We start from the raw sequence: 21,815 nt of genomic DNA, 5'->3' as shown, positions 1-21,815 counted from the left end.
TATAAATATGTAGATGTAGTACAGTACTGAAATCTTTTTAAACAAAGCTCTCTTTAATACTGTTAGTACCACAGACATCAATTTATTTATTTTTTGATTGAAGATTTTACACAGAAGAGAAAATAAAATGACAAAAAAGGATAAAACATCATTCAATGCATATAAAATATTTTCTTTTCTTTTTTTACATATACAGTTTTCAGAAAATTAGAAAAAAATTAAGGAAAAAATCTGTGATTGTGATTGCAGTTCTTCCATTAAAAAAAATTCAAACTGCACAACAGCACAGTCAAGTGGTCATTTGTGGGCAGTGCAGGTCTTTGTAAACTGTATGCTCTCTCTTAGCCTGAAAACTACCAACAAATTCTTCTATTTAGTAAAAAAATTTTTTTTACAAAAATAATCATTAAAAAAATAACCTAAAAGATCTTGTCACTGGCTTGAGTGCAAATTCCCAGAGCCTAAGAGATTCCATGATCTAGGAGGTTAAAGGTCAAAAGTCAGGTGCTGGTTCATCAGTGCGGTCTACCTCGTTGACATGCAGAGGTCAGATCTTCTCCACATAGTTCCCAGGAAAGAGACCCTCCTTCCCATGAATCCGCCCTCGCCACCACCCTGATGGATCTGCAGGAAAACCAGCGGATTATTAGAAACAATTCAACAGTCTAAATCAAAACCATAACATCCTTTCTTAATTCCAGGTCTCACCTTCACTGATTAGTTCTATGATGTCATTGACGTCAAAGCTAATTTCATCCACATCCTGACCAAAATACTGATAAAGTGCTCTACATCGAGGGCCCTGCGGTCGGGGCTGAGGTTTGGGACGGCTAGAGGGGGCCGGTGGAGGCCGTTGGCTGATGCTCCTTTTCCGCTGCATTCTGGTGAGATTTTAGACTCTTTAGTACTTAAAAAAATTGGATTTGAGATGTTTTTGTATGTGTAAGTCTGTCTGTGTTCTCTTACCCTGACATGCCCTGATCAGGCACATTGAGGAAGTCGAGGTTCGTGGACTGATTCTGGGCCGGCCTGGACCCTCTTCGATTCTTCTGCGATCCCAGTTTAGGTAGAGCGTTGCTCGGTGGAGGGTTCTGCTTGACTGGCATTGAGTAAGTCGTTTCCCTCTGCTGCTGCTGAGTGCCACCCCGGTGAAACTGTGCAGCCCCGTTCTGATGGCCCCCTGTTAAAAATACACATTATATCAAGGGTTACTGGTGTGTATCATACCGGTTGGGGTTTCAGCTCTTTTTTTTTTTTTTTCTCCGATCTGTATTTTTATTATATTGTTAAAAAATGTAAGGCCAGAGACTACAAACGGGAATATTATCTACTAAGTCACTGTTGCCCAAGACTTATTCCTTAAGGCCAACCTGAGTAGAATGTCTTTTGAGATCTGGTTCCGCCTAAATTAAATCTGTTCATCATATAAAGCAATCGAGTCTCTTCAGAAAATTTGGACTAAACCACTCAATTCATATGGATTAGTTTTACAGTCTCTTTATGAACTTTTTGAAGCGTTAAAGTTTCAGTTGTGTAGGCTGTCTATGAAGGGACAGAAAGCTCTCAGATTTCATCAAAAAGATCTTCATTTGTGTTCTGAAGATAAACGAAGGTCTTATGGGTTTGGAACGACATGAGGGTGAGTAATTCATGACATAAATTTCATTTTTGGGTGAACTAACCCAAAAAACATTACATTCATGTCGCACTTATGTATATTATTTTAAAGCATGCTATTTCTGTAATATGTACTCTTTTTAAAAGTATGCTAAAGTGTACTTTTTTCACAAGGGTTGTGTTGCCAATGTTGCCTAGTTTTTGTTCATTAGAGATATGGGCCTCTGTAATGCTTCATAAAGCACAAATCACTACATAAATTAACCTAAATTTAAATAAACAGTTTTAGAAACCTTAAAGGTTTTGAAATTTGTGTTAACTTTGCATATGAAACAAGGATTACAGCTACAGCAACTGGAGAATATAAATTTGTCCACATGGTTCAACACAGCAGTTACAGCAAAGGTACATAAATTAGGAGTTTTTATACCTCTGTGCCGTGGCTGGCTTCTTCCTCCACGACTCTGTGGTATTCCCTTCCTGGTTGGCTCTGGAGAAAAACAAAAAATGAAGCTCAATGAAGAGTTTTTGTGCAATCGTTAACACTTTATCCATCCAACCATCTCACGTACTGGATGTCTTTGCTAGTCCATCTCCTATAGAGACAGAAAGGGTCTTTCCTGCAGGTTTGATCTGAGCTTCATCAGTCTGTCCCCTCTGGAATACCACCACACGGGTGCTGCCTCCTCCCCAGCCCTCCTTTTTCACACGGAACTCCAGCCTGCACAAAACATTACCATTAATTTATGTTCTGCACTGGAATGAGATAAATGAGAAACGAGGCAGAGAGAGAGTAATAGGCACCTGTCGCTGAAGGACAGTGAGAGTTTGCTTTTGGTTTGCTCCTCATAGCGCTTGCACAGCAGACTGAGGAACTCAGTCTTAAACATGGACTCCAGCAGACTGTCATACTCATTTTCATGAAGGATGAAGAAGTCATCTTGCCTTGTGCTGGAGGGAAATGAAGAAAGACACATTTTTTACATTTCCTGAAGAAAATATAATGCTCGTCCGTGTACAACTACCAGAATGTGAAGGTTCCAATTTAACTTATATTGGAACCAATATAATTCCAATAATAAGCATTCGCCAAGTGTTTTATAGGGCGTTTCGAGCATAAGAGACTTCTTTTATGAACATTTAAAAAAATCCCCTATAGCCCCATCAGTAAGCCTTCATCGACACCAAAACACGTGTTCCTTTTAACTTGATATTAATAGATATTAATAGATTGGTTCCGTATTGTTGTTTTTAAGTATAAAATATGTAAAGTATTCTTGGGTGTGATTGCGAAAAGAAACCATGTCAAAGAAGACCTAACAACAACTTTATATATATATAAAAAAACCTAACAAATTACATTTTATTATAATCCAGGAAAAACTCATGTGCACAGCTCAAATGGTGCTGGACGACTTATATGCCGAAGAAGAAGAAGAATTATGAGCAACTGAGGACAGAAGATGAAAGAAGACATGACTGATGAGATATCGCAAAGCACAGAAAATGTTATTATTGACTCTGTAATTGATTTTCACATTATCTTCATCCGTCTTTGATGTATCATCATTAATCATCGTCATAAGAAGTAGACAAACAACATCCTTCACCCTATTGTTCAGCCCCAACCCCCCCCTTCGTCTTTCATTATCTCTCAGACTTGACATATATGGCAGAAAAGAAGAACTGAGTCGCCATAAATATGAACTCATTTCCTGTTTGCTAATTTCCCTTTTGCACTTTGCAAATAGTTTGACCTTGCAGAACTTCCGTATAAGCTTTTTTGCTGTAGCAGCAGTGGTGGTCTGGCAGCTTGTTTGTGTCTCACAGCAATAAATCTGTATGTAAGCACTGCTGTGTATGAAGTATACACAGTATAAACGAGCAGCTTTATCGCATTTGCTCAGGCCCAGACAGCAAAATAAAGAGCTGAAATAACAATGATTTTCAAAGCAGCTGTATATCTCGCTGATTGTAGCTAAATGTGCAATGCCTTTGGGATATGCAGTTGAGACCATTATGCAGAAAATCCTTTTTACAAGTGGAGTATTTCCACATTTACAAATAATCTTCACAGCTGTTCCTTGTTAAATGAGCAATCTGTAAATGCTACAAAAAGCCTTGAAATGGCAATGTCACTATATTTTGACCTAAGCCTAAGAATCCACCATTTTGCTTGTGGTCACAACCATACATATATATATAGGGCTTGACATTAACACCCGCCAACTAGGGTGGATTTCAAAAATATAGATTTGATAGCCTACATATCGATACTGAAATCTCTGAAATGCTTTCAATAGTTATTTTCTGCAGAATAGATGAACAATATCTCGCTCTCTCATCTCTCCGACAGCGAGTTGACACACAAACCCGCTTCCCCTAACTCACTCATTTTATTTGCTCCGGATAAATATTGTTGGTGTTACAGGGCTTGAATTTCGGCGAGGGATTGCACGCATTGCGCATAGTTTTACTCATTCCCACAGAGTGCACGCACATAAAGCCACCTCTTAGTACTAAATTTAGTTTTTTTTCACTGCTTATTGCGCTTAAACAGTTAAATACTCACAAAATAATGTCAAAATGGAGATCTTGGTGAGTATTCAAGTAAACAGTTAGTTATGTTTTAAGTGAACGTAAACAGTTGAGAAAGAAAACGCATGGGTAACAATATAATCAATCTGTGCATTAGCTCTTAAAGTGACAGCAGACTACCTGCTGCCAAATTATGAGATAATATTAAAAATATCTATATTTTCCCCATGATATCGATGTCAAAAATTGTTGCCAGTGAAAATGCTGAGTGGCTAGTAACTTCGGAACAAAAAAGCAAAAAAGTTAATGTCAAGCCCTATACACACATATATATATATATATATATATATATATATATATATATATATATATATATATATATGAAGAATTTGGTTCCAAAACGCGATAAAAAATTGAGTTTCTGCCAAAATCAGTATTGTATCTGGTCGGTATTGAAAAGTCATTTATTAATTTTGCGCAAAATGCGATTTCCGTCGTGTTATTCGGTCATGTTTTCTCCCTTTCTTTCCAAAACGCGACAAACGCCAGTCTCCTTTCTCTGCAGAATGCAATATATCCGCTCAACCAATCACAGCGCACCATTCCACGCACTGTAAACAGTAATGGCGGCGCTCTGAATACACCCGGCATTCTAGTTTTCCTTATCTACTTTGTGCTTTGTGATCAACAAAAACAGAAAAAAAAGAATAATTTTGACGGCATTGATGAACCGGTGGTTTCTGCGGTGGGGAAGAAACGTAAGTCATTGAAATGTAATCATTTACGTGAGGAGATTAAGAAGATGAGGCACTCGAGTCGGGAGGAGGAAAAATTCCGGTTGTTCCTTGTTCCACGACAGCATCAAACTTCTGTCACGGTCCCCAAAACTGAATCATGAACAGTTTTTAAAAGCCGTTTTTAATACCAATGTACTCGGCAAATGTGTTTATTTTAACCGTGCGGTGGCGCCAGATACTCTTTAATCGATAATGACAAACAGAGACATAATTTATAACATTAACAAGATGACCCGTTGAATTCATTTTGGGAGCGACGACTGAATGTATTTTTAGTCAAATGCCTGTATATAAGATTAGTATTGACAAAGTTCAGAGGCTGTCATATATGTGAATCAACTTACTTTGTTGTGTATTTTCAATATGAAAAATAACTTTTATATTGATGGATTAATTGCATTTTGAAAAAAAAAAAAAAAAAAAACGTGTCATGGATTTATTGCATTTTGGGGGAAAAATAATCCGTTTTTATAATAAACCTTTGAAAATCAAACTCTAGATTAGAATTTTTAATGTTTTTATAACCAAAAGATGCTATGTGAAAGTTTGAGACAGAAAACAGTGGTTTTCATCTTGCCGCTTGGTAAAGAAAACACATTTTTACTCAAATTAATCAAAATGGATTTATAGCATTTTGGAACCAAACTCTTCATACATACACACACACATAATATATATATATAGAGATACATGTGGTTCCAGCACAATTACAGCTTATACCTTTAAAACGGGCAGTATGAGGCAGCAACTTACCTCAAAGAGATCGAACGGACACTGCCAATGTCCAGCTTTCTTTTCAGAACTTCCTTTATCTGGCCCTTCTCTGGTCCTTTCTTTATCTTTTCCCGACCAATTAGGTAGATGGATTTCGGTGTCAGTATTAGATCTCTCTTTATAGACTAAAAAAAAAAATCAGCAAGAAATAATTACAGCTTATTTTTGCCCTTATTAAATCTATTTTAAATAAAAAATTAAGCAGCACATCTGTTTTTAAGATTGATAATTAGAAATGTTTCTAGAGCAGCAAATCAGTATATTAAAATAATTTCTGAAGGATCATGTGACACTGAAGACTGAAGTAAAGATGCTGAAAATTCAGCTTTGTCATCACAGGAATAAATTACATTTTAAAAATATATTCCAATAGAAAACAGGTATTTTAGATATTTCACATTATTATTGTTTTTATTACTTTTGATATCATCTTTGATAAGCATAAGAGACTTCTTTCAGAAACATGAAAAGAAAATTGAATAGTAAACATTTTTTTGCTATTTAGTTTCTCACCTTGAACCTACGGTCATACTTGTTGACCGAGTCTGCAAAGTCAATCCGCTCCCTCTTGGACATGAACTGCCGGAGTTCAGGCTTGTCTTCCATGCCCAGGTAATCGCCAACAAAGTTCCTGTTTATACTATTCCTACGTCGTTCTTTAAAGTTATACAGTATATCAGAGGCTGAAAATGAGAAAGACAGAGAGAGAGAAAAAAATAAGTGTGCAACCTCACATATACATTTTGCTATTACAGGGTATACCATAAGTTATTTAAACATTTAAAAAACAAATTTAGATTATGTAAATGTATGTAAATATATTTCATGTCAACACTGAAAAGTATCACTTAAAATAGTTGGCTGTAATTAAAAATTGATTATTGTACCCAATATTTGTGTGTGCTGTGTATACATTGTGTACGCTGTGTGGCTTAGCAACATGCTAACAGCAAACTCTATTGAAATCAATGGGAATTGAGTCTCAAATGGTGGAGCACTATTTGTGTGGCACATAGAGTTGCTGCCTGGAGTTGCGCTCCAAATCAGGATCTCTGACTGGTAAGGACCTCTTAGGATGCTGCTTGTATGGGCAGTAGGTATCTCACTAGGTTTTACTCACCTTCCTCCCGCATCTGTTCATATTTCCTCCTGGCGATGTATTTCCTCCATGCCTTTTGGATGGTTCTGGCAAATGTGTCAAATTTCCTCTCTCGCATCTCCTCCAGCAAAAATAGCTACAGTTAGAAGAAACGGGAGTTGAAATAAGAAATGTTTTTTAAGGGTAAGTCAAGATTTGTGAAATCATTTATATTTTAGGCTTTGTTTGTATAGTTGGAAGTGACTTTTATGTGATTTCTGAGCCTCACCGACTCTGGATTCTTGATGAAGACCTTGGTGCGGCCCATTTGGTACTGATCCGTGTCCATGTTTACACAACGCAAGAGATGCAAAACGCCCTGCTGTTCCGCACCACGCCAACATGGCCACGTCTCCGCTGTTAGGATGGCATACCTAGCAAAACACACATGTGATTTAGTTAATAGCACTGAGATTATCACACCTGGGAAATCACCCCTAAAATTAGCACTCCTGAAATAGCCGCCATAATATTAACACACCAGCGATATTTCCGCTGAGATTAATACTTGATACTAATTTATTTGAGCTCCCTCACTTGAGGTTAATTCACTTAACTGGAAACCCCCAGAGCTAAGTCAAGTATTGGACTGCAATGCTACAAAAATGTCCATATAAAACACATCTGCAAAGATATTTTATGACTAAACATATTATTTCAAGCTTATTCTTACCTCTGTAAAAATTTCTGGAAGATTCTACGATAGGCAAAGCCGGCACGTCGTACCCGAATATTTTCTCTTAAGCCAAGATATTCCACTTGATGTCTCGCTCTGGGACCATAAAAGTGAAATTTACAAATAGCACATGTTGTGAGTTCATTTGCGCTATCTTTGCGTAATATTTGGAGTCTGCGCATGATGTTATATTGAATGACTCACCTGCTCTCCTCCCAGTCTTTGGGCCTCTTGGTCTCGTTGGGTTTGATGCAGCGGATATAGTGTGGTGTGCACTTCATCAGTGTGCTAACCAACTCATTGGCTTGCCTCTGTGGACCAGACAGTCAGTGAGTGACTCCAAATAAAGGAAATGTGACAGGTATGCTGATCGTCAGTTTATTAAGGACATCGGTCTTACTTTGATCTTCGAGCCAGCAGTGGTTGGTCTACCTTTCTTTTCCGTGTTGAGATTTTCTGGGAAGAGGCTTCGGATGAAGTCGCTGCAATGCCAGAGAAATAAATATTTTTAGATGTTTGGAACATGTTGATTGCGGTTACGGGAAAAGGAGAAAAACAGTTGAACTTATTTCAGGGAAAATTGATTATGCTCATCTTTCTTTGTTCTGTTGTTTCTTTGGCTTTCCATTCCATTCCATTCTCTAACCTTTACCAAACCTAAATAAAGCCTATCAATTTGGAAAGTGCTTCCGATGAGAGAGAAAGAGAAAAATAGCACTTACTATTCACTGCTTTGCATCAGTTCTATGAGATCAGGGAAAAGCACATCTCTGTTTCTCTCGCAGAAACCGTTGATATCGTACGACACCTGATTTAAAGAAGTACATAGTGAGAAGAAATTTTAAGACATTAATTACTCCAGTCTTCAGTGTCACATGATCCTTTGGAAATCATTTTAATATGCTGCTAAAGAACATTTCTTTTTATTATCAATGTTGAAAATGTTGCCGCTTAATATTTTTGTGGAAACCATGACATATTTTTTCAGGATTCTTTGATGAACATTTATTTGAAACAGAAATCTTTTGTGACATTATAAATATCTTTACTGTCACTTTTGATCATTTAATGCATCCTTGCTGAATAAAAGTATTGATTTCTTAGAAAAAAAGAAAAAAGAAAAAAAAGACTAAACTAGTGTAGATGACCTAAAATCTAAGACATTTACTTAAAAGTCACAAAAGTAGTAACACACACCTTGCCAGCGTAATGGTGAATGACAAAACCAGAGTTCCAGTTGTTGAAGTGTTCGTGCGTCCCCACTGCAGCCTGTAGCTTCTGAAGCAGAGTTAAATCAACACCCTCTTTGGTGGCGTGCATGGTGGCACACACATCATCCAGCACGCTCATGATGCCAGGAGGATTCTGGGATTGAGGGGGAATGGAGTTACAGCTTACAAAGCTAATAAAAAATAATATCATTATGAATTATTATTAATGTTAAATATAGCACAGCCCCTTTACAGGCTTACCAGTTTGTTTTCTATTAAGTCACACACAACTTTGTTGTTAAAGTATTCTATGGGTGTCCATTTGATGCCCTCCTGTACATACTCTTCCTGTGGGAATTAAAAACAGACTGTCAGATCGAGAATTTTCACATATCAAGATACTAGTGAAAAGTGTAATGAAACATTTGTTGTTGTTGTTGTTTTTTTGTACCTGTTCTGCTTTCAGTGTCAGCTCAATAAAGATCTGCTGCAACTTTTCATTCACAAAGTTGATACAGAACTGTTCAAAACCATTCCTCTAAAAAAATAATAGATTATTATTAATAACATTAATTTAATATAATTAGTATAGTAATGATTAAAAATGTAATTAAATTTTTAACAGAATGTTACTTAAGAACCTTCAAATTAAAATAATTATTTAAAAAAAAAAGAAAAGAAAGAAAAACACAAAATACACTACCGTTCAAAAGTTTGGGGTCTAAGACTTTTTTAAATAAAGTCTCTTATGCTTACCAAGTTTGAAATTTATTTGATCAAAAATACAGTAACGTTGAAAACTGTTGTGCTGCTTAATATTTTTGTGGAATCCATGATACATTTGTTCAGGATTCTTCGATGATTAAAAAGTTCAAAAGAACAGCATTTATTAGAAGTAGAACTCCTTTTACAACATTATAAATGTCTTGATCGAATGCATCCTTGCTGAATAAAAGCATTATTTTCTTTCATAAAAATTCTTTCAAAACCTACAAATATGCCTTATTGGCTGATTAATGATTTGAAGGTTAAAATTCATTCATTAAAATATGCAATGACAATCAATGAAAGGGAAGAATATTTACCTGGAAAATCTCAAATCCATAAATATCCAGAACACCAACACTGAGCTCTTCAGTGGGTTTCTGTATGGCTTTATTTATTGCCTGCTCAGACAGAGAAAGACAAAAATTACCCTTTTTTCCCAACTAATGGTAACTGTGTGTTTATATGTCATTCACTAACCTCAACTAGGTAGTCAAACAGACGGGCATAGAGGGCTTTGGATAGAGCGTCACGCGTGTGGCACGCTTGTTCCCTGTTCAGAGTCACATCAATGGATTCAGATTTACCACCCCATTTGGAATCCATTTTCCTGCTGGTGAGTTTGTCCTGTAGACGGTTCTGGTCGATTCCCAGCAGGTAGGCAGGGAAAGCCAATACTGGGTTGAAAGCAGGGTAAAAGATGTCAATGAAAAGTCTGACAAAAATTTAGTCACTACTATGAAAGTCAATAGTGATCTCAAAACAGCAAACAGGGAAGCATTCACTTCATCTGCATATCACTCACAGTCTGTGCTCTCCACCTGGCCGTAGTTTCCCGCCTCAATGAAACTGATGGCGCCCAGATGCAAGATGCCAGCTACAATCTGCAGCACTTGCCTCTGAACCACCCCCGGTATGCCGATCACCTGCATGGCTTCCTGTAGACCAAGTCATCAAAACTCAGGGTCAACAAATGTCTAGAAAGTGGCTGAAACTGAGCTAGTCTTGATGTATTTGGTTCGTGGAGGTGACAAATATAATGTGGCATGATAATATTGATTAAAATATGTACCATGGTTTCCTGGAAGTCCTTGCTGTCATTAGTTCCATCCACCTTGTATGTTCCAGACTGGTTCAGGTAGTAGTAGTAATCTGGGGTCATAATTCCCAATTCTTCCTTCTGCTGAGGCGTGCATCCGTCTATTAGCTAAAAAAAAATGTGGCGGTTTATTCAATATCTAAAAAAAACCCCATTATTGTAGAAAAGTAATATTTAAAGGATTAGTCCACTTTAAAATAAAAATTTCCTGATAATTTACTCTCCCCCATGTCATCCAAGATACAATATGCTAGTGCAAGTATATAACAGTTAGTTTAAACTTTGACCTGTGGAGGGCAGTAATACACTTAGCAGCATCTACACTGCCGGAATTCTAATAGAGAAGAAGAAGAAGAGAGCTAGATCAAGACAAGCGTCTATGGCCCGTCGCCAAATGGCACCCTAAACACTCACGGCCTTCCAACGAGTCCGCACTTTCGTGACGTAACGTCGCTTTGACTGTCGGGAAGGATTCTGCCGCAAAGCTCGCACCAGTGCGGGCACAGCAAAAGTGCGCATCGAGGGCGCATATCGGCCGCAAAGGGGGCACTCGCGAGCACCCTTCTGAAGCCTAAAATTGACCAACGGGACACCCTACGGTCTCGTGGACTTAACGGACACGCGCACGCGGCAGCCATTGTAAGTCCACAAGACCGAAAGTGCATAGAAGTGTGCCATTTGGGACAGGGCCTATGGCAGGGGTCGGCAATTAAGTTTGGCATTGGGCCAAAAAAAAATTTTCGCCACTAGATGGTGGGCCAGAACATAGTCAAAGGATAATTTAAATTAATTGATGAAAAATGCAACTAGAATTGCCTGTGACAGACTGTTCCAGTGTCTTTTGTAACTACTAGTGAGCTGTTACTCCTGTTAAATCCTGTAGTAGGACAGTCATTAACAAAAAGCCACATTTGTGTGGCGGTTTCTGGGTTTTACACTGGATAAATGAATAAAGCAGAGTAGTGACCTGGCAAGTATCTTCATTCACCAACTTGCAACACAGACCGCCTTGCTAAAACACACATATGTGGGAGATGTGGAATGGATAAAAATAACTCAAAAAATAAAAGAGGACTTAAAAAAAGCCCATTAATGGCATGTTTGAGTCATGCTCTTAACGAACTATGTTTTATTTCCTCTTTCCATATTGTGAATAATAAATGTGTAACATTTTAATTTGCTTGTTACACAATGGAGCCTAACTTATTGTAATAATTATTTGATTTTTGATATTTGATATTATTCCTTGGCATCCTCACGTACTAAACTGCATTTTTTTTTTAATTGTTTGCATGATGGAGGTACGCTATTACGTTGTGTGCAGAGTGATGTTAACATTTAAAGGAACACTTTTTTGAAAATAGGCTCATTTTCCAACTTCCGTAGAGTTAAATAGTTGAGTTTTACCGTTTTCGAATCCATTCAGCCGATCTCTGGGTCTGGCGGTACCCGATGTAACTACAGAAGAGTCAAGTTTTAAATAGGAAAAATATCGAAACTGTTTGGTCATTTTTGTGCGGGATGCTAACGGTCTAATCAGATTCAATGAACTATGCTAAGCTATGCTAAAAGTGGTACCGCCAGACCCGGAGATCGGCTGAATGGATTCGAAAACGGTAAAACTCAACTGTTTAACTCTAGGGGAGTCGGAAAATGAGCCTATTTTCAAAAAAAGTGAAGTGTTCCTTTAAGCTAGATGGTGAGAGAAAATGGCACTATCAAAGAGTCTAAAGAGAAAAGTTGAAAGTGAAAATAGGGCATACAAAGAAGAATAGAAAGACAACTATGCGTTCTTACCTAGTTTTGTGAATGCAAAGCCTGTGTGTCTTATCTGCAACGAAGTTGTCGCTGTTTTCAAAGAATATAACACCGTGTTTACACCGGACACGAGCGGCGCGATGTGACGCGTCAAAAGATAATAGAACCCATTTTAATCAGTGATATTGACTACACTGGATGCGGCGGTGCGACGCGAGTCATGCGACACAACACGTTCCCGACAGTAAACGGATGGATTCCCCGTTCTGTTTCTGACGTAGTTCAAGTGCTTTGCAATGGTCGGTGTGTCGCGTAACAGGGTAGGCAGCTTTTAGCTGTTGCGGCTGTGCCGCGAAAAAAGTCGCATCCGGTGTAGACACGGTGATAATATTAGAAGGCACCACGAGACAAAGATCTATTTCAGAACCAGCCGCTATAAAAAAAATCTGGCTGCGGGCGCGGGCCAGATATTATTGTTGGCGGGCCAGTTTTGGCCCGCGGGCCGCCTATTGCTGACCACTGGTCTATGGTTAAAACGTAAATAATTTGGTTTTTTTTTTTTTCTAAGAAAATGACCGATCGTTTTGCTAGATAAGACCCTTATTCCTCGCCTGGTATCGTTTAAAGCCCTTTGAAGCTGCACTGAAACTAATTTTGACCTTCAACCATTTGGGGCCAATTGAAGTCCACTATAAGGAGAAAAATCCTGGAATGTTTTAATCAAAAACCTTAATTTCTTTTCAGCTGAAGAAAGAAGGACATGGACATCTTGGATGACATGGGGGTGAGTAAATTATCAGGAATTTTTTATTTGAAAGTGGACTAATCCTTTAAGACACTATGTATTTCTATTCATTTTCCAGATGCCACTCTGGGAAGCAATGTTAAATAATTGTCATAAATATGAACATATTTAAATAATAAATATATTAAACAATTATTTAGATTACATATTTATGTAACACTTTACAATGAGGTTTCATTAGTTAACATTAGTTAACTACTTTAGTTAACATGAACTGAGAATCGATAATACTTTTACAGCATTTATTAATCTTACTTAATGTTAATTTCAACATTTACAAATATATTATTCAAATCACTTGCATTAGTTAATGCACTGTGAGCTAACATGAACAATGAACGATTTTTATTAACTAGCATTAACAAAGATTAATAAATACTGTAACAAATGTATTAATCATTGTTAGTTTAATTGATTTTTGATGTGACTGATGTGGGGTTTTGTGTTCTTCGTTCTTTTTGTAGTGTTTTATTCCCCTTTTCTTATCTGTTGTTTTTCTAAATACTGTTAAACTAAAAAAAGAAAAACAATTACAAAGCTTTTTTAAGACCTCAGTGACTCACTTTGAAAAAACAACAGTCTAAACAAAGATACGTTCCTATAATTAGAAAAAGGGAAATTTTCTCTTTCCTACCTGGTAGAAGATGTGAAAGCTCCTTTCATTTTCATTCTGGCTCACGACTCTTGATTTTTCCAGCAGGAAGTTGGAGATCTTCCCTCCGTCTGGCTCTCCTCCTCGACTAAACTGGATCTCAAAGTATTTGCCCTGTCAATCGAGCTAGCGTTACTCACAGTAATGGAACACAGGTTTGCGTGTTGTAAATTCATAAGACTGAGCTGGATATATGTGAGTGTGAAACGCACAAAACGGCTTGAGTTGTTGTTGCGGACCGTCTTCGCATTGCCAAACGCTTCCAGCAGTGGGTTCGACTGCAGGATAATATCCTTCACATGCTGAACAACAAAAATAACACAGGACAGGTTTTAGAACTAAGACTTGCTTCTTAAAAGGTAAAAAGGTATTCTAAACACACTTGTTACCTGTACTTTCTGTCCTCCCCCTGATACTTTTGAGATGTAGCCCATAATGTACTTAGCAGCAACTGTTTTTCCTGCTCCACTTTCTCCGCTAAACACAAACATACACAGGAGGTGAACGTAACAAATGTGTCCCTGATTCAACACCTTCACATTAGAGCTTTTTGAATTCACATTCTCACATGGGATATTTTTACACACACGCAAACATGCTTTTTAAAAGGTAGCGTCACTGTCACAGGAAGTTGTGGTTATCGGCTTTTAAACCCCTTTTAATTCTTTACTGCTTCACAGAATTCACAGTACTGGTAAAGTGAATAAAATGGCATGTCTACATATGGCTATCCTCTTCCTCATTGGCTGAGACTTAAAAAATGGAAGTAGGCAGGCATCAGGACACATCTTGTGACATTAAGATGCCCCTATTTGGTCAATCAAATACATATTTCAGTGCCTATAATATCCTTATAATCATGTTTAGCGGTTGGTTGAATTCAATTTATAAATGTCTTCTTTTTTTTTTAACTTATTCTGTTCTACTGAGAAATTATCATTTTAGTTATTAAATATTTGTTTGGTTATGTCTAAAGCTCGCTTGATTTGTTCTAGCTTATTAGACGTGATAGTTTGGTGCTTTGGAAGGTACCTTGCAAGGAACATTTATACAAAATTTTCAGTAATGTAGCAAAGCATCTGTTTTAGAAAGCAGCAATTGCAAGGTCTACTTTACAGCCTCTGTAAATCAGGAAGGAAACTATACTAAGAATGGTGACCACTGCTGCAAAGCCTTTTGTGGGTGTGACAAAACAGGGAAGGAACTGCCAACAGTGAGGACGGGACCGAAGAGAGTAAAAAGAGATATCAGTGAATGATATTGCTACTGAAATGTGGATCTCTGCAGAAAGTCTGGCATGAAAATGCAGTGGATTTCACAAAAATCAAAGTTGTTAGACAGTTAAAGGTCACAGAATGAGGAAATTTCTTTGAATATTACACCAGAAGGGACCCATGTGACTTCCTTGATATTTTTTCTCAAGTGGTATTATTTTAAGGGTTAATTTTGGGGGGCTTGCATGTGAACGCGGGCTTCGGTTTGAATGTGGCAAGTTACAGGAAGAACATCAAATCCGTGTTGAAACAGGCTGCACATATCATGCAAGAACCACAAACCTGATAATGACACATTGATTTTCACTGTCGATCATCATGTTCCTGTACATGTTGTCTGTCAGAGCGTAAATGTGTGGTGGGTTCTCATACTGAGCCTAAAGACAGAGAGAGAGAGAGATGGCAGTGAAACTGACATCATACGATCAAGTTAAATGCATGACAAATGTGCTAATTATTGATATAAGTGTTCATTGCATTTGACCTACAGCTCCCTGGTAGAGCTCAATCTCACGGTCAGTGAAGTACGGCATCTGTTTGAAAGGATTCACTGATATCAAGACAGGCCCTATGTAGGTCTTCAAATCACAGTTAAGGACATATGAACAATTCAGATCAATCCAATCCAATTCTGTTTGTTTCAGTTCAATTTCTATCACATTACTGAAATTCGGCATTCTAGATTATATACTGTATATAAAATTTGGTTTTTGTAAGAGTCTCTTATGCTCACCAAGGCTGCATTTATTAATCAAAAATAAAGTAAAAACAGAAATATTGTGAAAGATTATTACAATTTAAAAAACTGTTTTCTATTTTAATATATTTTAAAATCTAATTTATTTCTGTGATGGTAAAGCTGAATTTTCAGCATCATTACTCCAGTCTTCAATGTCACATGATACTTCAGAAATCATTCTAATAAGGTGATTTGGAGCTCAAGAAACAATTTTCAAAGTAGCAGCAATTTAAAAAAAAAACACCATTGAAAACAGCAGTTGAAATTCAATGATGAAACCTGAAATTGAGAAATTATTTGGTTATATTCAGTTATTTCAATATGACTAATATCAGTATTATATATTACATTAATATACAAAATATATTAATCAATTTATATAAAATATATTAATTTGTATAAGAAATTAATGTTAAATTTGATAAATTAATGCTAAATTACTTATATAAAATATAATTATTATAGTAATTATAATCAATTATTAAATTCCATAACTAACATTTGCACTGCTAGTAAATGTCATTGACAATTAGTCAGCATTTTCTGCAAATGTAATATTGTGGACTAAAAAAGTTTCAATGTAACACAACAAAGAGTGGTTACTAAGTGTCATTTAAAATCAGGAAGTGAGTTTGTGCTAACTGTTGAGACACGTAAACAAAAGAGGAAGACAAAACTTCTGATCAACCTTCTGTGAGTGACCATACAGCCTTAACAACACATGTAGTGCTAAATGATCAGCTGAGAGGAGTGTAACGATCCACCCTAGAGTGATTTGATCCATTGGAGATCAAGGATACAAAGATGTAGTCGTCCATGTATCTCTTTTTGAGATTTTCCACAATGGCATCTTCAGTGATCTTGGAGAGAAGCACCATGTCATCAACACCACTCTGCTTGACATTCTGGCTCTGCCAGTGATACTTACTGCCCTGAAGGAGAGATGACAGAAGGAGAGAGGAAATAGAGTCACAAATTCCATTTATTGGCCACCTTGAATGGCTAATGACTTAACCAAAGAAATTTACGACAAAGACGTGAGTTTACGTCCTTGTCAAAATAGACAGCTGTTGTAGTCCTTATATAGCAACTGATGTTTTTTTAAAGCAAACAACTGTTTGTTAACTACAAACTTTATCATTATTTTTCACATAAATCCTAAATTTCTAAATACCCATACAAAATTCTTGAGAGAATCCATGACTCCTTTATGACTACAAACTGAACAGGTCTACAGGAAGCAGTTTATCTAAAGTTCGAAGAGCTTATATGGTACCTATGTTGAGAGCAACTTGTTAGAGTGTAAATCTAATATGAAATGATAGTGCTGGACTTGATTTTTTTCATCATTAATTGACAAAATTGCTAAAAGATACAAAAATTAAACGAGACTGATTTTGAGGAAGCTTGTTGACATTTGTGGAGACTCAAGTTAACCCAAAGCATTTCAATGTATACCAGCGAAAACACTTCTTTTTCAAATCCATCGTTGTTGTTATTATTAACAGGGTTGTTTTTATTGCCATAAAATTGCTTTAGTGACATTAAATTACTGTGTAAACCCAACAGGAAACACCAAACAGCTTATTTTAAAACTGGAAATCTGATAACTAGGGCATTATGTCAACCTTTTACTTCTTATGAAGGAACAAATTTCTTAACTAGCATACTGCACTGATATTCAAGCGAGGAAAAGACACTGCTTTGGGAAAACTGACGGTCATGGCCGACTTGCAGCATCCAGTTCCTCTTTCAGTGTTCCCCGTTGCTGAAGTATTTACCACCATATCTAACCACTGGTGACTGCAGATAGAGAAGGAAAGAAGCTAAAAGATGAACTGAGATGTGCATCTATGTATACTTGTTTTAACAGAAGACATGATCTTCACAAGTACAAAGTCGAGAAAATGTTGTTGATGCAACTTTGCATGAGGACACAGCAAAGAATGTTTTAAACTTCAGATGCATTTTGTCCATCTAGAGCCAAGGATTCCAACAATATAAGACATACTTTTGACCGCTGTAGAGCCCCCGTCAGGTCAATCGGAGCCGTGGTGATGTTGTAGACGGTGTGAGTACTATCAGCCCTTAAAGTTTCAAGTCTCTACGACTTACGGTTTGGTCTGTCCGATCACTTTTAGGGGAGAATGCTGATCCTTGGAAATTTTAACAATTACAATAGGGATTCAGCGCTATGCACTTGAACCCCTAATAATGATAATAATAATAGGACTCTGGGGTAAGCTAAATTAGTCAATGTAGGTTCTGTCATTAGCATACATTGGAATTGGTCTAGTCTAATAAATTAATAAATAAAAACCTGATTCTCTTAATATATAGGTAATTGAAATAGGACAGGAAACCACAGATAGTTACCAGGCAACAAAAAGCAGATGTAAGGAAGTTATAGACAAGCTGTGTGTCTGTGTCACATTTTGATGTATTACACGCACCACTAAAGGTTGTGTCTTACTTAGTATAATCATCTAACATAACTCTCAGCATCATTTGAAAAAGAATACAACTGTCTGCTTATAGTTACATGTAATATAACAAGCATGAGATGCACAATTCAACAGTTTTATAATAAGACTCTTTTTAAAGAGAAAGCGCTCTAAAGTTAGAGTTGAAGAGGCTGAAGCTAAATCTAGCACGCCAGAGTCTCCGCCAGAGATCACATTCATTTTTGCCTTTAAATTTGAGGTAAACCAGACGTTTCTCTATATAAGCTCCTTAAGGCTCATTTGCTTTTGATGTGTTGCACCATTAGGAAGCTGTGAAACATTCGCTGAGTTTGTGGTCTGAATTCCAGGTCTTTGTTTCAACCACAGCTCAAACATCACACATAGAGCATGGTCATGGTACCTATCTGAGCTACAACAGAGGTATAACAATATAAACTAATTACATGTTTTTGATGGACACTGGAGTTTCTGAAAAGACATTTCTCTTTCATTGAAGAAATAACAGGCTACATAACGTTTAATGTCTTGTCTCAGATAAGCGTGAGAGATGTGTATACCCTGAGGGAGCTTTAGGACTATAGAATGAAGATTAAAGCCATGTTTTTTGCTATATAAAGGTCATCTATTTCTGAATGACATCACAAAAGTTCATCTTTACTACTAGAACTAGATGATAAGAGTGAAAAAAAAAAAAGCTCAATCAGTGGAAAACAGTTTCATCTACTGATCTTTTTATTCCAAAATTGGTCATTCCAAAATTTGAGTCATTCAGAAAATAAAGATAGCTGATATGCTCAAATGAAAAAAGGGAAGAGGAAATGATAACATACAATTCACCACTTGATGAGCAAGACATACATTAGTGAATCAGCCACACTAATTCGCTGATGTCTGTGCTGAGGTAAAGTTGTGATATAATGATAGAGGGCAGATGGAAACTGCATCCAAATATGCTTACTTCCCTACTTTAAAGTGATTAAGTAATATGTCCAGATTCACAGTATTCCTAAAATAGTATGTGAAAGGTACCCAGATGACCTACTTCCGGCAGAGTTTCTGACGTGAGCATCAAACGGACACTTCATTGTCCATGAGATCAAAATCTACTTAAAGAGAAAGTCCAAACCTGTATGACTTACTTTCTTCTGTGGAACACAAAAGAAGATTTCGGAGCCCATTGAATTTCATTTTATGGTCAAAAACAGTTTAGACATTCTTCAGAATACCTATTTCATAACAACATCGCTAATGTTCCTCTTTGCTACTAGAACTACATGGTAAAAAAAAAAAAAGTGGAAATGCGTGACCATCTTGATCATCATATTCCAAAATTTGCTAATGCAAAGTATTGCGAGTCATTCAGAAAATAAGGGAAGAGGAAATGATACATACAATTCATAATTGATATACAGTTCACAAACCTCTAAGACTTTCTGTGGAAAACAAAATATTTTTTGAGGAATGTTTCAGTGGTTTGTTTTTGTCCATAAAATATAAGTCAATGGGGTTTAAGGTTGCGTTCATCTTATGGTCAAAAACAGGTGAAATATTTTTCAAAATACCTTCTTTTGTGTTCTACAGAAGAAAGTCAGTCAGTCAGTCAGTCATACAGGTTTGGAACAACATGAAAGTGAATGAAAAATCTTGACATAATTTTCATTTTTTCAACATGGATCAACTTTGCATCCATCTGACCTGTGGTGGAAGTTGTAGGCCAGTTGTTTTAGATCTATTGTGCACAGGCTAAGAAAGACACAAACTTCAGAAAACTGTAGAAGTGGTGAGGAAGTACCGAGACAGGAACCACAAGTCCCCTATGACATACTTCCCCACTTCCACCCACCTCTGGGTGCTGTTGCGACAAAATCCTCTGTAAACCTCTCACCACACAGTCAAACGCTCATTTCCTTGAGAAGCACCACCCTTGCCCAAAACTGCTTTCAGCTACCTAGCTGCTTTGACACTGACATCATGAAAGATCTCAGCATCACCTTACTAAAAGAAACATGTGAACATCACACCAGTTTGAAAGCATCAGGCTTTGATGAACAACAAGTGCACTCTGACAATAAATATATATGATAAAAGTCACAGATACTCTAGGTAAGTTGAACCATGACTAATAACAGAGTTAATCGGTTTCCATTTAAGGAGTTGTCTGAGTTCACTTTTGTGTGATGCTGTTCTTTGAGCTTCCTTTTCAGTTGGTTTCACACATCCTATAAGAGTCGTCTCAAGCTTTTTGATTTACAGATGAGAAACCTCTCCAAAAGACATTCAGAATTAGCACCTACAGTTGTGTAATGAGTATAATGAGGAAAGTATATTCCTTTATACTCTTATTTACAGACATATATAGCTAAAAAAAGACCCAAGAAGGGGCCTTTTTTAGGACCAACAAATAGTTGTCACATAGGTAAAAGTCAAAAGAGAACTTATTAAACATCTAGGTGCAATGATAAACCTCAAAGTGAGTACTTTACCATTATGCCGGTGCTGTTTTGTTTCTCCTCCTTTGTGGTTCTCCTGTGATGAGTGTGACAATCCAAAGTTTTCTCAGCACCCTGCCATGACCAGCAGACTCTACAGCACAAGAGCAGAAAGTTTAGAGAAGGGAAGCAGACTGTGACAAGCACTGAGCACAGATCACTTCCTCAAACTCCCACAACACCCTTAGGTGAGACAAGAAGAAGTTGCATGCTCTGTCACCACAGGCTGTACACACGCATATACGCCTACAAATAGAGGACCCATAATTGGTCTAACTCGTGTCTCTCATGAGCACGCGAAACCAATGATGTGTGGCAGGTTCCAGGTCAGCCGTTACTCTGAGGTGTGTGACACAGGATGCAGCCCCTCCTGCTGAATGGATGACAAACTGCATAAGATTCAGACGATAAGTCATCCTGCAAAACACCAAAACTGAACACACCCTCACTTAACGTTTAATCTTACTTATTCAGTTCTAAATACAAAGCAAATCTGGTTTGAGAGTTCTTCCATAGCCTTAAGTCACATGGCCTAAAAATGCCAAAGCACATATACATACTGTAGGGCCCCTGACAACAATTTTGGTAACACTTTCTATGATTATAAGGGTATTATAAGGGTATTCTTAATGCATTATAATACATGCAATACATACAATAATCATAACAACACATTACCTTACCTATTTGTGGTTATAATTTACAACTTGAGGGTGAGTAAATGATGACAAAATTTTTATTTTTGGGTGAACTCTCCCTTTAAGCTTACTGGAAACTCTTTCACATTTAAAACAATAGAATATTTTGTTGATTTTACATATGGAACACATTATATTTTGCAATAAAAATGTTTAAAGCAAATAAAAAATGTTTAAAGCGAATGTCTTATAACCACTTCATGATATCTTATGGCTGTTTAAAAGAAGACTTAACTTTTGTTACTTTACTTAAAGCAGACAAAGACCACTTATAAATATTAAGACCACATTATAAAGCGCTTTAGATGTTTAAAAGAAGG

The 21,815-nt window shown here is 37.0% G+C and overlaps 1 protein-coding gene across 1 annotated transcript; it reads right to left on the bottom strand.

Annotated features, from left to right (window-relative positions):
* Positions 1–66: 66 nt before the first annotated feature.
* Positions 67–21,030, bottom strand: myo1f (myosin IF). Its single transcript, XM_051903204.1, has 28 exons — positions 20,792–21,030; positions 16,644–16,775; positions 15,593–15,682; positions 15,387–15,481; positions 14,220–14,307; positions 14,043–14,132; positions 13,813–13,944; positions 10,589–10,723; positions 10,322–10,454; positions 9,997–10,193; positions 9,837–9,917; positions 9,203–9,289; positions 9,013–9,099; positions 8,738–8,905; positions 8,263–8,348; positions 7,941–8,022; positions 7,745–7,851; positions 7,538–7,636; positions 7,094–7,238; positions 6,847–6,961; positions 6,240–6,409; positions 5,706–5,851; positions 2,422–2,568; positions 2,190–2,338; positions 2,048–2,107; positions 967–1,180; positions 709–881; positions 67–624 (listed from the first exon to the last, which is right to left on the bottom strand). The coding sequence occupies exons 1-28, from the start codon at positions 20,792–20,794 to the stop codon at positions 548–550; spliced, it is 3,288 nt and encodes a 1,095-aa protein (XP_051759164.1). The 5' UTR covers positions 20,795–21,030; the 3' UTR covers positions 67–547.
* Positions 21,031–21,815: the final 785 nt, after the last annotated feature.

The sequence above is a fragment of the Ctenopharyngodon idella genome, chromosome 8, assembly GCF_019924925.1.
Source record: "Ctenopharyngodon idella isolate HZGC_01 chromosome 8, HZGC01, whole genome shotgun sequence".
NCBI lineage: Eukaryota > Metazoa > Chordata > Actinopteri > Cypriniformes > Xenocyprididae > Ctenopharyngodon > Ctenopharyngodon idella.
The sequence above is the reverse complement of the archived record's forward strand: the minus strand, read 5'-3'. Positions and strand labels throughout refer to the sequence as shown.

What these genes read in the sequence shown, in the direction of transcription:
- myo1f (XM_051903204.1), bottom strand. An exon ending in GCTTTCACATCTTCTACCAG is followed by an intron (nt 10,724 to 13,812) that starts GTAGGAAAGAGA and finishes ATTTTTTTTTAG; the next exon opens with CTAATAGACGGATGCACGCC. An exon ending in CTGATGCAAAGCAGTGAATA is followed by an intron (nt 8,023 to 8,262) that starts GTAAGTGCTATT and finishes CTGGCATTGCAG; the next exon opens with CGACTTCATCCGAAGCCTCT.